Raw genomic sequence first — 20,704 nt, forward strand, 5'->3', positions numbered from 1 at the left:
AGATGCTATTTATACCTAGAATATCAAAACGATTGATACTTAAAGGCAGTAGGTTGTTTTCGAGGTAAATGCAGAGACTACTTGCTGAAAAACTGTCCCTGAAGGCAACGCGCATCAGCTGTTTTGCATGAATTTACCTCTAAAACAACTCTCTGTCTTGTACCGTTCTGTTATTATCTCATAGCGTGGTGAATGTGCAGGTCACAACTTGTCCACCAGAGCGTTTTGGAGTTGTTGGATTGTGTATTTGATGAGTTTGATGAGGGAAACCAAGATCCCATGAGCCTCCGTAGCGTAGCTCTGAGCAGCTCGCCGCTCTGCTCCGCCGTTCTAAAAATAGCTTGCACCAACAAATAAAGGTGCTACAGTATGACTATTGGGATTATGGAAATGGGCCAATTTGCCAAAATGTTGAACTATCCCTTTAATAGATATACCAACCAAAAGTTTGAGTAAAACACAACTGAAACAGAAAAAGCAAAAAAAGTTTTCCCGACCAGTGTCGTGAGGTCATAACGCTGGACTGGAGGCTACTGGGAATGTGACATCACAAACCGGGGCTAGCTGGTTAGCATGCTAACTTCATTGTAAGTGAAGAGATCTGTAAACAGTGGCTTTGTTTTTGCACCACTGGATACAGTACAGCTGTTGGTGACTAGAGGAATAGAGTTTGATGATCTGATTCACATTTTTCCCCTAGACTGGCAAGTAAACAGCTGCTAATACTAACACTGGCTATGTAGCAATAGCTAAATACCTCATTTAATGTTGTACAGCTGGTGCAGCTTCATAGATACAGAGAGCCAATCTTTATATGCTGATATTTCGGCCTTTCTAAAATTACTTTAACAATAATAGATGGGGGAGAATTGTTGTCATCTTCTTTCTTTTTTTTTTAAAATCAAAATTTCCCAAGTAATATTGATGATCCCTGGAGAATGAATTCTAATTATTATTTCATTAAGAAGTGTCAAAATCTACTATAAAATGTATTATGATGGTCATTTGTGTCACATAGAAGCCAAAAATGTTAACACTACATGTAAGAAATGTCTATGGCACATTCGTATTAGCTCTAGGATGAACCTTTATCGACCCTGAGGCTTCAAAAGTTCACAGGAAGTGCTTTTATTTTTGGTTCAACCCACTGAGATTCCACTCAACCAGTGAAAAAGTACAGGTCATTTGTTTATTTTAAGATCCACAATCTGCCAGTAGAGAAAAAAACAACCTTGAGGGGATAACACTCCCCTGTGGGAATGAAGGACACTGAGCACTCACTCATCTGAGTCCTTTTTGCTCTCCTCAATGAAGGCGATGGACTCTGAACGAAGCCGGTTGGTGACCTCATAGGTGCGCAAGGTGACACCGAAGATGTCCTCATGGTAACGACTCTCATCCTGACGACAGTGAAATGATCCAGGCAGAGAAAAAGAGAGAGAAAGAGAGACAAGAGGAGAGAACATGTGACATGGGTTTTACTTGAGATATTGAAAAAAGTGAGTGACAAGAGTGATTTAAAAGACAAAGCAAACAAGTAAAAGAATATGTGAGCAGTATTGTGAGGTTGAGAGCACGTAGACATGTTTGAGCTGTAGATTATTATTCACACTGCAAACAGATTAGTCATCTTAAAGAGCAGGTGCATGAATAGTATTAAAATAGTTTGTTTTAACGTAACTGTGTGCTGAATGCTGAGATTCTTCCTCTTATCTTTACACCTTCCCTTTAAACTTTTGTATAAGGACAAATATATCCCCCTGGTGACTGCAGTCGTTGCATTTTACACATTCACTGAGCATCTCTGCATTTGCATACTACACACAGGTGTGTCAGTGACGTGCAGCGCTGCTATATTTAGCCTTTTTACCCTTGAATACACAAATGAAATTAAGTCAGTGGGCGGTGTTTTTTAACCTCTATTCTTTCTTTTTGTTTTCCTCAGGAAATACTGATTAAACAAGCTGTCTGTTGTTCAACAGCTCCACGCTTCAGTTACAGCTACTCAGGTGCAGAAGCTGCGTCGTCGAGCTGCCGACGCTCAGCTGTGGGGTGGGTGGTGGGGGGTGACTGCTTTGCTCAACGGCACCTCTGCAGTGCTTTAAGTTCTGTTCTCACAGCTCATCCAGGATTCAAACTAGTCGCCTCCTCTTTCCTGACCACGGTGACGCTGCTGCACCGTGTCCCTCTCTCTTACCCGGAGCTTGCTGATGAAGAAGCCGGCGTCCTCCAGGCTCATGCAGCCCTGCTGCTTGATGATGTGCTGGACAGTCTTGAGAACGTCTCCGGCCATCGTGACATCCCCACACACGTAGATGTGTCCTCCCTCCTCCTTCAGGCACTGGTACACCGTCTCTGACAGCTGCTCGCGCAGTACATCCTGTACGTATTTCTGACAGAGAGGCAGAAGAGGAGGAGGAGGAGGAGGAGTGATGAGCGTGTACGAAGAAGTCATGTGTGAGGGAAGAAACAATGTGAAACGAGTCAGTCAAGTGCAAACTGCGATCGGAGAGGCTGCTGCGCTCAGAGACTAAATAATTACAGAAAATTATACTTCTTCAGTTTTTCTATTAAACTCAATTACAGAGCTTCGGTGTGCGCAGGAATAAAAAAAACCACCACAGAGAATTGTTCAGAGCAGATAAAGAAGCAGGAACATGAAGGTGAGGAGTGCACAGACTCAAATAATAAAAATGTTATCTGAAGGACTGCAGTCGAAAGTCGTAAAGTGGAAACAAATGATGTGAATTGGAGTGAGTGTACTCCAGACCCAGTAACCACCGCTGCTGCTGCTTTTTATTTGACTCTTTCTCTCCTCTGTGATTTTATTTCAAACCCACACAGCCTGTCCAGAGAGAGTTGTGATAAACTGACTCATCTGCACTCATAGACAGGTTTGGTGCTTTGTGTTACCTTTGGTTTGCCCGGTTCTCTGGAATAGGCCGTGTACAGCTCCTTGAACACGCCTTTGTTCTTGGCCTGGATGGTCTCCTCCTTGTAGATGTGGTCCATCTCCGACTGCCGACAGCCAAACACCAGGACCATGGGGCACGATTCGATCCCTGGAAAGGTGACGGACAAATGCAGGAGTTACTGTGTTGTTGTTCTGAATGGAGACGTTGCCTGCCTTCTTCTTCTTCTTCTTCTTCTTCTTCTGTGTATTATCTAAAACCTCTGACAGGGATTTGATCTGATTTCGTGTCATTACTCGGAGGTGCATGTGACAGGGTTTTAATTAGAGGACTAAATGAATGAGCTTGTCCAGGATATATTCACATAATCAGCCATCAAATTGAAGATCAGGGCCTTGGTTCATGTACAGCAGTTAAAAACCCACTCCAAGGCCTCTAACGTACTGTAAGTTAAGGTGGCAATAAGTACGCTCCGTCCGTCCTACTGCACCTCAGTGGCAGAAGAGAGTGAAGAAGGAATATGTAATGGAGAAGATAACAGCACACCTTCATCTTAAAGGAGAATTCCGGTCATTTTCTAAGTAACGCTCTACAGCTCTAGGTCCCTGAGTGCGAAAATATGTGCAGACTGGACCTAGCTCTCCTCCTGCTAGCTGTTTTTATCACGTACTGTTTACTCTAGCTTCCAGGGGAGACCTTACTAGTCGACTGTCGAGTTCGGGACTGTTTCCATCAACAAAGACAAAAATGCGAGGAAAACATGGAGTTAGGAGGGAAAAAAAATGATTTTGGATGGGGAGAAAAGCAGTTATATTCATATTAATGCTTTTCCCCCCCTCCTAAATCCATGTTTTCCTCGCATTTTTGTCTTTGTTGATGGAAACAGTCCCGAGCTCAACAGTCGACTCGTAAGGTCTACCCTGGAAGCTAGAGTAAACAGAGGTACGTGATAAAAACACACGTTAACATTGCTCTCTCATATTAATGGAGTTATGCAGACTCAGTGTTGTGTGGTAAGGAACTGGTGGATGTTGCAAAGCATGTGTAGTGATATTTTGAGCATTATATAGAGGCCAAAGTCGCGGTTAGAAGAACTGCCCCTGTTACTTCACAGTTTAACTGCAGTGTAGCGCATCTAGCCGGAGGAGAGCTAGGTCCGGTCTGCACATATTTTACTCAGATTTTTTCCTATGGTCGCTATGGAGCTGTAGAGCGTTACTTAGAAAATGACCAGAATTTTCCTTTAAGATGGAAATTTTCAGAACAAGATGGGCTCCTGTAAGCAAATACTTCAATCTAGCAATGTGAAACACTGTCAAACTATGCTGTTTTAGGAGAACTGTCCAAGTTAATTTGTGATTTGTGCAGAAGAATGTCAGAAACAATCCAATGAGCCTAAGTTGTTTGCCAAACTTCGACTGTTCAGTTTATACATTTGTTGAATAACTTTGAGTTTTCGTATGTATGTAACAAATCAAAATCTGATGTAAACCAAAATATATGTGTAAATACATATGAATACCAATAAATACTTGGTTCAAAAGTAAATCTCCAGAGAATGAAGGAGGAAAAAACCAACCTTTGTGTTCAAAGTTGTATAATCTGTGTTGCCAGAAGCTTCTGAACGGGGCGATGCCTGTTCCTGGACCCACCAGGATACAAGGTGCGTGGTTGTCTTTGGGAAGTTGGAACGACGGAGCACTGAAACCACCAAGAAAGAAATTACACAATTAAAAAAAAGAAGACAGAAATTAATGAATAAATGTACTGAAATATCCTAAAAGTTCTCACATAGCGTGTAGCATTAATCTAAAGTCTCAGAGCTTGGGAAACACACTTATCGACATTCTGGTAAAGCCTTAGATCAGAGGAGTGATCGGCCGTGAGTGGGTGGGCTGAGGCTCAGGAAATAAGATTGTGTCGTCCTCTAATCAGTGTGAGTCTGTGGTTTTCTGCACATCGCAGCGTCCTTGGGCAAAATACTGAACCCCAGTTTACTCCCAATGTACATCATCATCAGTTATCTGCATGAATGTGAATGAGTGAATGGGTGGATGTGACGTGCGTTTTCATGTCTGGATCCAAAATCTGAACCCACTGTCAGCAGCTTCTGAGCTTATCATAGCAGGAAGATTGAACAGCTAGCTTGGACAACCAGCACCTCTGCTCCTCATTAATTGACACATATCGCCTTTATTTAGTGTGAAAACATGTGTCGGACTATTTCTTGGACCAGTTGCTTAGCAACCAGTGAAGGTCAAACTGCAATGCTACTTAAACAATGTCTTAATTAGTGAGTTTTATTGGTACTGGTTCGGCAGATTTGTGTGGCCCGAAGGTCAAAAAGAAGACGGTTGGTGAGCAGGCCTTTTCCTACCGAGCACCGACACTGTGGAATGAGGTTTTTAAATCAAAGCTTAAAGGGATAGTTCAACATTTTGGCTAATTCACCTATTGCCATAATCCCTATAGTCATAGGAGTAGGTTCATTACCTTTAATTGTCTGTGCGAGCTGTATTTAGATCAGTGGGGCAGAGATGTAGGCGCACGGTACTTTCACGTTTCCCTCATCAAACTATATACACAATGCAACAACTGCAAAACGCTCTCGTGGACAAGTTGTGACCTGCACATTTGCCACTCTATGAAATAATTATAATTATGTAACATTACGACACATGAAGCAAATACTCAGAACTACTTGTGCTTTTGAAATCACTCCGCCCAGCAGCCTTGTCTGGAGTGTAGTTGCAGCTTCGACTTTGCCTCAAAAATAACTCTGTCTCGTAATGTTATATACATGATTATCTCATCGCGTGGTGAATGTGCAGGTGACAACTTGTCTGTCGAGGGAAAGGCGAAAGTACCGCACGCCGATCTTGCACTGGCAATTAAAGGTAATAAACCTACTCCTATGACGATAGGAATTATGGCCAAAATGTTGAACTGTCCCTTTAAGACCCATTTATTTACCGTTGTATATGAGTTTTAGGTTGCTCACTTTTTCATCAGTGATGTCCTGTTTCAAGTGTGCGTTGTGTTTTTGGTATGGTGCATGTTTCTGCTTGCAGTTTTTGATGTCTTTTGTCTTTTGTCTTTGTTTCTATCAACTTGTACAGCACTTTAATATAAAGCGCTTTATAAATACATTTATTAGTATTTTTGTTTTCCTCTGGATAGAGCATGAGCAGCTGTTTCTCTGTTTTACAGTCTGAATGCTAAGCTAAGTTAACCAGTTAACTAGGCGACTAACTCAGCAGGCCAGGCACAAACATGACAGTGGCTTCTTCCAGCTTCTTGTGTGTGTGTGTGTCTCCCCGCAGGAAACCATATTAGATTATTCTTCCCAAAATGTCAAACTTTTCCTTTAACGTGCCACAGGACTGACATTCAGCTGACATTCTGCAAAATTCCTTGGAATAAAAAAAGCATTTGTGATATTTACCCGCGGACAAAACACGGCACCATCTCCCCCTTCTCTATCCTGTTGAGCCACGATGAACACACTCCATGATGGATAGGTCCCTCTCCATCTGAAAAGGGATGATTACTAAACAAACACTTCACCTTTTTCCCCCTCCCCTCTGCCTCCCACTCTCTTTAAGTGCACAAACTAACAGAAGAAGTGTGGGTTTGTGTGTGCGTCCCTAACATGTTTTCCAAGGCTAGAGCCATCTCTCTCTCTCTTTAAAGGGAAATTACAGTAATTCACACGCTGCTTGTTCAATCATAGTGTTTGCACAAGTATACATTACATAAATGATGTGTGAGAAAATCGTAGCGAGCAGCTTCTGTTAATGTTTGCATGGCGGAGATAATGGATGCTAATTGCAAAGGTGGAAATATAAGAGCTTTCTAATATATTAATAACAAAATTGAGACCTGGGTGGGCGATGCAGTTTATATACATATACAAATATACATATACTGTATAGTGTCATGCAGACAGGTACATGTATACTTGCTCTGCTTTCCCTCGTTTTTATGTTTGTGTCCATATCTGTAAATAGAATCTGTTTAGAGATGCTGAATCTTCCCGAGGTGTTTCTAAATCTACTGCTCCTTGTAATTAAACCCGTGGTCCAGCAGCCGCCCTGTAAAGGAGACTGGCTTTCAAAGATAACTTCCAATCAATTTTCTTTGAGCCATCGCAGAGTTTTTTGCAGAGGCTGAGTCATTTGACTTCTCAAGTCTTTGCAGCAACCTTGAAAACAGCAGCAGCACAGTTTGTATCCACAGCATAAACTCAACAAAAGTAAAGTGTATATATGCATGTATATACGTATATAGTATATAGAGATATACAGGAAATGCTCTATTTTATGTGATAACTTGCTTTTGGAGACTGTTTAGAAACCACAGCGGCTGCTTGAGTTTATTTAGCAGCTTTACTAAAATGTCAAGAACATGACCACGTGAAATGTCAGCGATAAAGAGAAAACAATTTCAGACTCTCAAAAGCCTAATGGGAAGCATTCAGGTTCATCATCCCGGTCAGCAGAAAAGCACCTGCCGCTACACCTACACAGTCTTGAGGGTCCTCGGAGGGATGTTAATATCTAAAGGCTCAGCTCGGTGAGTGAGTGAGTGCAGGTGTCGAAATGAAAAAGATGAGTAGCAGGTGCTTACCTCGGGCACGGTAAGAGACCACGGCGACGGTGAGGTGGATCTCTCCCGGGTGCAGCTCGGGAGAGGAGCTGATGGAGTAGTACCGAGGCTGCAGCAGGGGCAGCTGGGTGAGCAGCAGGGTGGAGGGCATCTGGATGGAGGGGAACTCCTCCAGCATCTCCACCAGCGTCGGGTTGTTGTACCACTTCCACTCCTCGTACTCCTGCAGGCCCTGAGGTGTCAAACAGAGAGGAGGAGGAGGACACTTACAACGGGATATGGGGGGGGTAAATTGTCCAATCTTAAAGGGATAGTTCAACAAATTGGCCCATTGCCATAATCCCTATAGTTTTAGCAGTAGGTTCATCACCTTTGATTGTCGGTACAAGTTATTTTTAGATCGCCGGAGCAGAGCCGCGAGCTGCTCGATTTCTTGGTTTGCCTCATCAAACTCATCAAACACACAATCCAACAACTCCAAAACGCTCTGGTGGACAAGTTGCGACCTGCACATTCACCACGCTATGAGATAATAACGGAATGTTACAAGACAGAGTTGTTTTCGAGGTAAATGCAGAGACTGCTTGCTGAAAAACTGCCCCCGCCAGGAACGCGCATCAGCGGTTTTGCATGAATTTACCTCGAAAACAACTCTGTCTCGTAACATTACATTATTATCTCATAGCGTGGTGAATTTGCCAAAAATGTTGAACTATCCCTTTAAAGAGGAACTATACAAGTCACTTGGGCCATCAATAGAGCCATAGATAACCTTATATATATATATTATATGCGATGTTGCAACATGTATATTTGTGTCGTCTCATCTGTCATAACCAAGAGATTACGGGTTACAGGGCGCGTTTATGTCGCTCTGTCATTTATTAAACCACCACAAACTACTCCAAAGCTGTTTAATTAAGGTAAAATGTAGCATAGTGAAGCTAAAAATCGTTCATAGTTCCTCTTTAATAATTAAGAAACCAAAGTAAGAACCATAACAACAGGATAAGAGGAGGACGGCTTCCTCTTTTAGATCTGTAAACATTTCTGACTGGAGAGCAGGAGGCAGCCACAAGCAGGGACGTCGTCGTTCTCCATTCATATCACTGCCCAACTGTTTTTGTGTGTCATCACTGACATTTGGATGGGATGGATTTAGAGAACTGCCACCAGGCTCTCAAAAAAAAAAAAAAAAAAAAATCTGTGTTTTGCTTTGTTCTCAAGTTGCTAATGATCGACACAGTGCAGATTATGAAACTCATACTGAGCCTGAAGCACTGTCTGAAGAACCTTTCAATTAGAAAGTAAAATCTTCAACAGCAAAAACACTTTAACCTTGATAAACAGATGGGACTGTGGGAGAGTGACATAATTACAGTAGTTACTTTGAGATCTTGTTAAATTTGTTTCGAAAAATCACAATAATTGACCGTTCTCTAATTACCATGATGAGAATTTGCAGAAAAGTCATATTAGACACCCTGCTCCAGGAGCTCGAAAAATAAAACCGATCTGCAGCACTGATTCAGAAGCCATTCCTTCTTCTTCCACTTCTTCTTCTCCTCTTTGCTTTGGTGACAATGATTCAACGTATGAGCAACATGAGTCACTGCTTGGCCTCAGCCAGCCTTTTTCCACACATTGACAAAAATGGAGAGTGAGTTGTGGGAGGCTCTGCAAGGGGGGGAATGGCTCTGGGTTAGAGCGATCAACGGCTTTAATTTGGCGCCAGCTCACTCCTACTGTATGTATTTCCATCGGTGCAAAGTGCATCAAATCGGCTTTCAGACACAGAAAACCGTCTCCCGTGTTTTGATAGCAAACATGTTTGAATGTGTTAGTTACTGTTGTGCATTAAACACATGGCGGAGACTTCTTTTTTTTTTAAATAGAAAGTGTCTTGATGAAAAAAAAAATGTCTGCATAGTTACAAATGGAAAAAAAAAGAGAGAGTATATTTTTGGATAAAGCCTACGCACATGTATTGCAAATCCCTCGTGCGTCTGGTCACGAACTGAGCTAAGCGCTCGGCGCAGCAGCAGCAGCTCAATAACTTTAAAGGTCAGTGTTAATGATAATGCCGAAGACTAAGTGAATTTACCCGACTGAGGATCTCTAGTTTCTTCTTCTGTTTGTCGTTGGTTGCCAGAGCAGCGAACTGCTGCAGCAGCACGGGGCTCGGCGGGGTGGTGATGTCCAGGAAGTACTGGAAGGCCTGGTAGATGGTGCAGGGAGGGATGCGAGTCTCATTGGTCCAGTTGCTGATTACACCTGCAGAGGAGGAGAAGAAGGGTTACAGTAAAAATGCATTAATTCAAATTTCATATAAACATTTTAGCCTCTTTGTTTTGTTTCTTCCCCGCATGCAAGCAGCGTGTTTACAGAGAAGAAAGCACTGATAAAACTCAGCGCTAGCAACGGTGCAGTGTTTACTGCTACAGAGGACGGATGTTGTTTCTCAGGAGGAGACAGGGGCAAAGTACGGTGGCTCAGAGGGCTCAAGACACTCTCTGCCACTTAAGGGAACACATGCAACAGGCAAAACACAACTTCAGAAAAGCCTCGTCAACATCATCAAACGTGTTTGCTGCAAATATATACACAACACAACTAAATACAGAGCTGCACTGCAAGTAGCACAGATGCATCACAAGTGTTTCCAGGTGACTGTGCTACTCTATTTGCATGTGTTGTTCTTAAACTGTGTTGAGCAGCAGAAAAATACAGCTTCACATACAGCTAATGCCACTTTTGTGCTCCCCACAATGTGAATCTTTATGATAAAACAACACCTTTTATATTACCTCAAAGCATGTTGCATGTAAGCTGCTGTTTAGAGCAGGACATCATTCCCTTTCCTGTTTCAATTCACACTAAACTAATCCAAACAAACTCTACACTTGCCTACATAAGTATGTGAGAGCCTGGTAGACCACACAAATGTATTTGTTATTTCGGGAGCGACAGCCATTTGTGAAACATGACATTGACACGTAAACAGTGCTTGCAAATCACTTTTGTGAAACGCGGGCCTGTGAATCACGACGAGGCGAGGCAGAGAAATGAAATTCACTGCTGACTGACTAATGAAAAAGGAAAGAGAGGGAACAACAACAGCGTGCCGATAAAAAGGACCGTTAAAGCTCTTGCCTCTGGTTTTATTTCTTTTAAATGTATCCTTGATTTAACCAGGAAGACTGTTAAGATACATTAAGCGGGACATAAACACTTCACTGAATGGTTTAGATTACTCTGTAACACAGTCTAACGTAGCTGTAAGCAGATATAGGACATTTAAAATGTTTATTAATGCATTTGTCAACAACCACTGCACATCCTCTGTCATGCTTGGTCACGTACCCTCCTATACAAGACTAAACTATCACAATGGGGAGACACTGCAGGCGAATAGGGTAAACATTTTAAATAACAGATATCACCATGAAACTTCCCAAGTTTATTACTAACATTAAGACAAATACTTTTTGTATTAAAAGTTTTGTCAAATTTTATGTTTAAATATGTAAATGAGGCAATATCTAATGAAATATGCGCTAATTTGCATACATTTTCAGAACCGAAATCTGAACAATGGATGAAGCCCCTTTCAAAATTCTTTTTATTTTATTTTGTTGACATATTAGAGTCAGAAGTTTTTACAGAGGGGATTTTGGATATCTCCTTTTATCACTCTGTAAATGAGAAAATAGTGTCACCAGCCCTAAAAAAAAAACAATTTCGCCATGTTTTTAGTAATAAAAGGTTGTATAAATCAGGCTGTGAATGATATATCAACAATCCCCTCTGAAAAAACCTTCATAATATAGACAGGAATAAAACTGGAAGGTTTGGTGTCTGTAAGTGCTGCTGAAGTGGAGATTTCGGGCTCAGAGTCTGAGGAAAAACTCATTTTGAGAAAATGGCCTTCAAAGACTTGTACTGTAAAATTCCATAGATTGTTAATGTAAATCTTACTTTTACGATTTACAATGATACCTGACATGACAAATCTACTGGACGAAAGAGACAAAATGAAGTAAAATAACCACCTTAATGTGGATTTTCTACCATTTCTTTCGATTTTTCTGAAAAAAGACATGTTAAGGAAGAAAAATAGCCCAAAATCTCAAAATTCATCAGTGCATGAAAAAACAGTGTTTTTGCCTGTAGTGCCTTGCCTTACTGTATAATTGCTTATCGGTACATTATAGTATGTAATAAATCATTCACTCTAGTCTATAGTCTAGTGTGGTAGCCGTTAGCAACACAGGGGGAAACAGGATGAGGTTTAAGAAGCTATTACCAAGAATGGCTTTATTATTTGTCAAGGGGACATTTCGAAGCACACATTCTGTGTTTAAGAAACACATTGCTTCACAGTCACAGTGAAAATCACACTTAAATCACCTAGTGTCACCACAACTGTTTGCCAATATGCAGCTTCCACCGAAAGATTTCTGGGCACAGATACCTCGCTAAAGTGTGACTTCATGGCGTCTGATGAGGCTGCAGAGACCTGCTTCTTATTCATGTTTTGAATTTGACACCCTGCCCAGATTTTATTTTTTATTTTTTTTTATTTCACGCCCCCACAGAAGCGCGAGGAGTAAGCATGACGTCGCTAATATCATCACCCACCTAGGGCAGTGTTCCTCTCCTCCAGGAACTCCACTTTGACGATCTGATTCACAGGCGGAGCGTCCTCCAGCTTGTCTATGAGAGCGGTAACCAGGTCCTCGTGGTTGCCAGGGAAGATGCCCAGATGGTCGCCGGGCCTGTAGCGCAGGCTGTCGTGGTTGTTTGTGTGGAGCCGCACAAATATGGTGGAGCGACTGCAAGAGACATCAGAGATTATAGGGAACGGCGCTGCACCAGTGTTTCAGTCTGTTGCACATAACAGTAAACAGAGTTACAGAGCTGGACACCACCAAGAGCGCATTATAGTCTACTTGCCAGCCCATAGGGCCCCATTGTGAACCCGGAAATGAAATGAAATGAAATGAGTACCCCAACGTTTTATGTTAGAAATATATAGTATGGGTCCCCAGTATTCAGAAACTGCCGGATGCTGACTTATATATATTGGGCAATTAGCACAATTGACATAATTAGCATAAATTAGCATATTTGCCTATATGGGCAATATTTCAACAAAATTGACTTGGCTGATCTGGGCAATATTGGAGTGGTTTTAGGGGTTATTGATGATGCTGAATCCATTTCTGACATTTTCAGAAATGGCTGTCTAAACCGGAAGTGACCAGATTTTAACCGCCAGTGGGCCGATTTTGATGGATTTCAATCTGGTCACTTCCGGTTTAGACAGCCATTTTGAATTTTGAAAATGTCAGAAATGGATTCAGCATCATCAATAACCCCTAAAACCACTCCAATATTGCCCAGATCAGCCAAGTCAATTTTGTTGAAATATTGCCCATATAGGCAAAATATGCTAATTTATGCTAATTATATCAATTGTGCTAATTGCCCAATATATATAAGTTAGCATCCGGCAGTTTCTGAATACTGGGGACCCATACTATATATTTCTAACATAAAACTTTGGGGTACTCAACATTTCCGGGTACTCATTGTTGGCAAGTAGACTATTAGTGCATCAGATCAGTTCAACACCAAAATAAATAGAGAAATATTTCACTTTTTGTTTTCCAGTGAAAATGTTTTATATGTAGTATAGACTTACTTGGATTTGGGACTTTGTAAGTTTTGAGATTCCAGCATTTTTGCTCCAGAAACCTTCTTCTTGTGAACAGTGTACAGTGCTGTTGACAGACAGAAACAAAAATCACATCACATAACATGACATTCACATTGTTTTGGTCTAATATACTAGCCTGACTGCGTGCGTATACCCATGCTGCCTTGCTCGTGATTTTATTCGCTCTGAAACGTCAGCCTGGAAACCATGGACCCAATTTTTGCCAAACACAGAGCGGGCGAGGGGGCAGCAAGACGATGACGACACACCGAAGCGACTTGCTTGTCGATCCAACATGGCAGCAGACGCTTTACCTTTCGATGCAGCGTTAGAAAGTGTTTTAAAGGAGAATTCCGGCCATTTTTGACCCCTAAATCGTTTTCCTGATGGTCACCCAGTGTTGGGGTGAGTAAAAAACGCGACTAAAATTGATGCCAGAATAAACAGTCAGCGATATTATGGACTTTACCATTGCACTGCTCGACCGTTTATTTTTCTAAAGAATCATCATCACAACAAGGAAAAAGTGTTTGTTTCTGTGGCGGGGACACTGGGTGACCATCAGGAAAACGATTTACGGGTCAAAAATGGCCGCAATTCTCCTTTAAGTAGTTTATATCTCAAGTTTATTTAGAAAAAAGAGCAACATTTAGCGTTTTTTTCCGCATTGGATTCATGTCACTCTACATACGTCATCGGGTATGATTGACATGATTGGCTATAAGCTACGTAGGCTACAGACGCATTTGATAGACATTCGTAGCGGCCAATAAACAGCTCTGGGCTTTTGTAAACCACGCCTCTAATACAAAAAAAATGAATGAGTGGTTCCCAGACCGAATCTCAATCCACATTGAGATGAGGTCTGGTGTTAGCCAGGCTACTGTAAGTGGTCCTAAAACCCCCTGAACTGACACAAAACGGACCACAGACCCCCATCAGATGAGATCATGAAGACTATAATGTTTAGTTTTTGTTTAAACCTTTTAGAGAGACCTTGTTCCAACTGTATGAACATGTTGGAAGATGCTATTGAATTGTATTGGGGCTAAAATAACTGACACTTCTCTTTCTCACTGCTGAAATTTCCAATTAATTTATGCAAATTAGATGAAAGAGCCTGTGTTTTATATCAGATCTAGCCCAGCTGACACTCAGAACCTCCACTGATATCATTTCTTTCCTTCCACAGCAGAGCCAGGCGATATATATATATATATATATATATATATGTGGATGACCGCATGACAGCATTACGCAGCGTGTCGCTCAGCTCCCACAGGATAGTTATTTACCTTCTGGGAGGGCCGGGGCCTCGGCCGTGTACGTCAGGCGGAACTTGCTCTTCTTCCAGCTGCGGTCGTTGCTGATCAGAGAGTCGTTGGCCTTCTCGATGTTCACGTCGTCACCGACACAGAACACGTCACAGGCGGCCTTGACATATAACAACACACACACACACACACACAGAGCCCCAGAAAAAAACCACACCGACGTTAGTGAAAAACATCCCTTTAACACCTACAGATAAAGGCAGGAGAACATCGCGCATGAATAACAAAGGACCCGGAGAGGCTAGGGTTAGGGTTAGGGTTAGGGTTAGAGACACAGACACAGACACAGGAAGAGCAGTGAACTGAGACACTGGGAGCTTCCGCTACAAACAAGCTTAAAATATAGACTTATTTAATTTTTTTCGGAACAATTTCTCATGTCGTTTTCTACAGTTCACTTTAGTGTGAAAAAGGGAAACAAAGCAGCAGCCTGCAAAAGAAATGGGAAACCCAGGAGACTTGAGCTCTCAGATAACTTTGACCAAGGTATCAGACAAGATATTTACTATTTACACACCGTGATAGTTTCCAAAGGGGGGGTTACTATAGACAAACCGTTGCTGTGGGCCCTTACACTTTTCTGTCATTTTGAAAATGTACAAGATGATAGATAGACAGACAGACAGACAGATAGATAGATAGATACATACATACATACATACATGCATACATACATGCATACATAACTTAATTTAATCCCTGAGAAATTTAAAATATAGTGTGTTAGGATTATTATTACAAAGCATTATGATCATTTATGAGTGTTTATAACTAGGGTTATACAGTGATATAACTGCATTATAACTCATAAGTTTGGTTTTAATGTGTTATAGGCATCAAATTAGATAGATAGATAGATAGATAGATAGATAGATAGATAGATAGATAGATAGATAGATAGATAGATAGATAGATAGATAGATAGATAGATAGATAGATAGATAGATAGATGATAGATAGATAGATAGATAGATAGATAGATAGATAGATAGATAGATAGATAGATAGATAGATAGATAGATAGATAGATAGATAGATAGATAGATAGATAGATAGATAGATAGATTAATGTAATTGAGGGCAGTGACTGTACAGTATAACTGTGACATCACAAAGTTACAAAAGGCCTAAGGGCTCATTTTAAGGCTGAGTTTTTCTGCATACAGGCTGAGATAAACATGCCAATCATGAACCAAAGACAGAGGAAAAGCCCACGGGGTCTTAGCCAGAACCGACCTTAAACACCTTCTTGGCCCAGGTTCTGAACGACTCCTCCTGACCGCACAGCTCATCTCCTTCTCCCATGCGTAGGATGCGCTCCCCCCCAAGCTCTTCAAACAGCGTGTCCACAGCGTGGGCAAAGGCGCAGAAGTGTGGGTAGGCCCTGGAGCCAAGGCCAAACACTGAGAACCTAAACACACACACACACAGCAAGAAAAGCAGGTGGTGTTAAAAAAGAAAAACACACACATTCGCCGCTGCAGCCCACGTACAAAACTTGTTCTTTCGTCCCTCTTCAGGAGGTCCAAACAGTTGAAAAACAGCTGACGATTTACGAACACCCGCCCCGCCTGTTCGATTTTTTTTTTAGATGGATGTAAACATGAAATAAACCTCTCTTCAGAGAACAGACAAGTTGTTGCTGTGAGGCAGTCAGCCCACATCAGATGTAAGTTTGAGCCAGATTTCTGTCGTCTGCTCTTCTTTAACAGATCAGCAAACTGTCCGCTGCGATAACATTTGTCCCCAGAACTGTTTCACGCAGGAAGAAATCCCCTCTCACGGAGTATGATCAGAGCCAACAATCAGACTTCACTTCTGTAGCTCAGTACGACATCAACGTGTTACACAACTACAAACATCTTTAACTTTTACATTTCATATCAGTGTTTGTACAAAGAAGGTTTAGGGAAGCTTAAGGAAACTGGGATGACACCACAAACCTTCAGATTTACTTTACTTACTGGCCTTGCCTTGTTGTTGGCTCTGGTTTTAGAATATAATCTCATTAATGTTGGATTGGTAAAGATTGTATTTCATTTTCCACAGTAAAAATGTAACAATGTGCAATAAAAATACAAGTAATGGCACAGAAAAGTGGTCTGAACACTCAAAATTAGGGATATTTGAGTCAAAAAGCATATGTGCGATATGTTTAAATTTCTATAACCCTTACTCTAACCCTATGAAATCCAATACATCAGTGTTTAAACTGACTGGTGAGGTGTTTTCATCCTAAAAAGATGTACAAATCTTCATAAAACTGAGCATAGTTATACAGAAAAGTAAATGTTTTAAGACATTAATGTTACACTTAAAGCCTGTCCTAACTTCTTTATGACTTGTTGACTTAAAAATATATATATATAGCCAAGAGTCATCTCATAAACTCCCCATGACTCTCTGATCAGTTCTTGTTTGGTTTTTTCTTTACCTGACGTTAGCGAGCGGTCCGGTGCTCTCGAAGTTGATTCTGGTTTCTGGCTCGTCGCTGGAGGACTTGCGAGTGTCAGAGTAGGAGGACACACTATTGAAACGGACCTTGTAGCTCCTGGACAGGGAAAAAAGATGAGACGCACGGGGGGGTTGTGTAACTCAAAGGAGATGAAAGATGGAAACTGACATGCACGAACACAAACGCAGGCGAACTGAGGGACTGAGCTCACTTTCTGTCTTCTGTGTTGGATGTTGGGTGGCGCATCTCCATTAAGGCAGCTCCGAATTTCTACAGCAACAGAAGAAACAGCTGTTAGTGATCTGTGAGTTGCTATGTGTAAATGGGTTAAGTTTAGCTGCAGATTTTATATAAACAACGAGAATTTTAAACATGAGAAAGAAAGAAAACATTGTACAGAGCCCAAAAAAAGGCTCATAAAGATACCTATCCTATGTAAAAACAACAATGGCCCTCTTCAATGTCAGGAATAAATGACAATACAGGGCTCCAGACTAACTTTTTTTTACTAATAGGAGCACAGTGGACCCTAACTTAAAATTTTAGGAGCACAAGCAGAAAATTCACCACTTATATTAACTTGCTGAGCAAATATTCACATTTCCTTTTCATTCATGATCCTCACATACATTGTTCTGTCACCTATAATGACAGATTCCAGGTTTATTAAAGTCGCTCCTTTCACATTTCACCAGTGTTAACAAAAAATGGCAAATTTACTGGTTGCACATGTGCAAGTAGATCAAAAATGGGGTTAGGGTCTCAAAATTTAGGGGGAAAATGCTCCCAATTAGGGGCAGTGTGGAGCCCTGCAATACAGGGATTCATTATATTTAAAACATTTGCAATTTGCATACAAAATTAAGGACAGAGATCCAAAAAAGTGTTACAAATCTTTGCTAGAAAATGGTTTTTCAGTTGTTTTTTAACAATAATAGTGAAGATGTTGATATACAGTAGGTAGGCTTGTCCATAGAGATGGTTCTCTGTACTTTATAGTGTATTGATTGAGGGAAGTCCGATGAAAGTCCTTTAAATGTCCTGTATGGTACAGTACAAGTGGATGTCTTAAGAAAACTTTAAAAAAAGATTCTGTAGTGAGTGAGAAGGACATATTTATACATAAACATTGATATAACATAGTTACCTCTCCGTTTTCAGGTGGATCACCGTTGCCGAACGTGCTGGTCACCACTAACACCAGCGTCTCATGCTCCAGATCCACTACATCATATTCATCCATCGACGTGACCTGAAGAGGAAAAGAAAAAAAAAGAAAAAGAAAAAGAAAAAGTGAGTGAATCTTATCCCACACTTACATGGTGTATAGTCTTTATCTCGCTCTCGTCTCCTAGACACACACTCCACACGACAGATGACTTGAGCATATAAATTAGGGCTGAACACACAGCCGCTGGCAGAGGAGGAGGTTGTAATGACCACTCTGTCCTCGCCTCTAACGAGATGATAATATGCTGCTGCCACACAACCATCGTCCGTGATGCATACCACTCAACATGATGGTGTTTGGCCGGCCATTCACGCACATACACTTAGACACACAACCAAAGGCATGAAATGGGGGAAAAAAAGAAAAAAAAAGAAAACTAAACAAAACTGGGCTTTAGCCCCACGACGACAACGAAGATTTGCCCCCCAGGCGTTCACATCTGCCCTGCTATCCATCTCCACACACCCACTCTCAGCATGCATGAATCTCTTCTTGTGTGATTGATCACAGTGGAAAAGCAGGAAGGAAAAATTAGATATGACCTGGAGGAGAAGCACATAGTGTATGATTGAGAACAGCATGTTTTTGCTTTTTTTCTTCTTTCTTTCTCTCTTTTTTTCCCCCCCAAACAGATTTGCACAGCCAGGGGTGCTGCAGGATCTTGTCTTAAACTACTGCACTGCTCAACGCTTCATTGGTTACATCTTGCCTCCGACCCGTAGCACTTTACTGCACGACAGAGGAAGCAAAGACACACGTTCCTCTTCCTCTACACTCTCGTTGCCTGCACTCAGCTGGCATCTTCTTGACTTCATCAGCCACAGAGCTGAGAGTGTGTGTGGGATGTGTGTGAGGGAGGAGGTGTCTTTGAATTCCTCCTTTTTTTTCCAATTAGACATCAGTACAATGACACTGTGGCTCCGGTTCCAACTTATCTGGAGTAAGATGATGCAAGACAGGAGCAAGCGTACCTTTGCATCAAACGCGTGCTTGAAGATTTCACACAGAGTTTTAGCATAATCTTGCGATTTGCCCGTCTCCGTGGCAAACAGTATGGTGGCTTTCACCCTCTTGGCCATGGCCTGGCCCATGAGCTTGGCCGAAAACTTCACAGCCCTGCAGAGGTGGAGCAGACAAAACAGCGAGTGAGCAAGATGCACAGAAAAAAAACAAAAAAGACCACTGATGTTTGTAACCTTTTAATCTTGTGCCAAGACTTAAAGGGATAGTTCAACATTTTGGCAAATTGGCCCATTGCCATAATCCCTATAGTTTTAGCAGTAGGTTCTTTACCTTTATTTGTCAGTGCAAGCTATTTTTAGAATGGCAGAGCGGAGCGGCGAGCTGCTCAGAGCTACGCTACTGAGGCTCATGAGTTGTTTTCAAGGTAAATTCATGCAAAACCGCTGATGCTCGTTGCCTTCAGGGGCAGTTTTTCAGCAAGCAGTCTCTGCATTTACCTCTAAAACAACTCTGTCTTGTGACGTTCCGTTATTATCTCATTGCGTGGTGAATGTGCAGGTCACAACTTGTCCACCAGAGCGTTTTGGAGTTGTTGGATTGTCTATTTGATGAATTTGATGAGGGAAACCAAGAAATCCCATCCTTAGTGTAGCTCTGAGCAGCTCGCGGCTCTGCTCCGCCGTTCTAAAAATAGGTTGCACCGACAATTAAAGGTAACAAACCTACTGCTAAAACTATAGGGATTATGGCAATGGGCCAATTTGCCAAAATGTTGAACTATCCCTTTAAGACGACTCCTTCGTGCTGATACATCAGGTAAAAACATTTGTTACTCAACCAAGGAAACCGGCACTGGAGGCTGCAGCCGTGTGGTTCACTTCAGCACGCAGCTGACATTATGTCAAGGTAGCGGATTCGTGACAATTGTGATTACCTTCGCTTGTCATATCCCCGAGGCAATTATATTAATAGCAGAGCACACACAAGCACGAGTGCATACACACACACACACACACATATAGGCAAAAACACTGACAAAGCTCTGATTACTCCCTGAGGGGTTGATTGGAAGAGTTTAACTGCTGAGTGCACCAGCTTCCTTCCCATGTGTCTAACTTCTGTCGAGAAATTGATTACATGTTTGGCTGTTAAATTACACACATACATGCACGCACGCACACATACGTACATCCTGCAGCGCATTACCTTTGACATTCAAAGGAGTCTATATACGCAGGAAGAAACTGCACCGCGAAATTAACAAAAACAATTGATTTACATCGTGTGTTTTTTTTCCGCCTCATGTTCCTTTTTGTGACAGAGATACTCACTTGGCGAGCTTCTTGAATCCGATGGCTCGCTTCTTCGTGGGCGTACCGTTGACTCCTTTCCACACATGGGTATTCCAGGGATCAGGCTGTTGCATAAAGAAACAGAGTTCAGACATAAAGGTTAAAAATCCACTCAACTCCCAAGATA

The 20,704-nt window shown here is 41.7% G+C and overlaps 1 protein-coding gene across 1 annotated transcript in view; it reads right to left on the reverse strand.

Moving 5' to 3' along the window:
- Positions 1-1,277: 1,277 nt before the first annotated feature.
- Positions 1,278-20,704, reverse strand: part of nos1 (nitric oxide synthase 1 (neuronal)) — a gene marked incomplete at both ends in the record, with an annotated part of 44,883 nt that continues 25,456 nt past the window's right edge. Inside the window, 16 exons of the mRNA XM_083979154.1 lie at positions 1,278-1,400; positions 2,198-2,392; positions 2,914-3,062; positions 4,492-4,613; positions 6,358-6,445; positions 7,542-7,752; positions 9,625-9,794; positions 12,162-12,355; positions 13,228-13,306; positions 14,538-14,676; positions 15,813-15,987; positions 17,011-17,127; positions 17,243-17,301; positions 18,179-18,283; positions 19,234-19,378; positions 20,557-20,642. Of these exons, the coding sequence (XP_083835280.1) occupies positions 1,278-1,400; positions 2,198-2,392; positions 2,914-3,062; positions 4,492-4,613; positions 6,358-6,445; positions 7,542-7,752; positions 9,625-9,794; positions 12,162-12,355; positions 13,228-13,306; positions 14,538-14,676; positions 15,813-15,987; positions 17,011-17,127; positions 17,243-17,301; positions 18,179-18,283; positions 19,234-19,378; positions 20,557-20,642 (2,157 nt within the window). The remainder of the gene's footprint in view (positions 1,401-2,197; positions 2,393-2,913; positions 3,063-4,491; positions 4,614-6,357; positions 6,446-7,541; positions 7,753-9,624; positions 9,795-12,161; positions 12,356-13,227; positions 13,307-14,537; positions 14,677-15,812; positions 15,988-17,010; positions 17,128-17,242; positions 17,302-18,178; positions 18,284-19,233; positions 19,379-20,556; positions 20,643-20,704) is intronic.

Source organism: Trachurus trachurus (genome assembly GCF_905171665.1).
Source record: "Trachurus trachurus genome assembly, chromosome: 9".
NCBI lineage: Eukaryota > Metazoa > Chordata > Actinopteri > Carangiformes > Carangidae > Trachurus > Trachurus trachurus.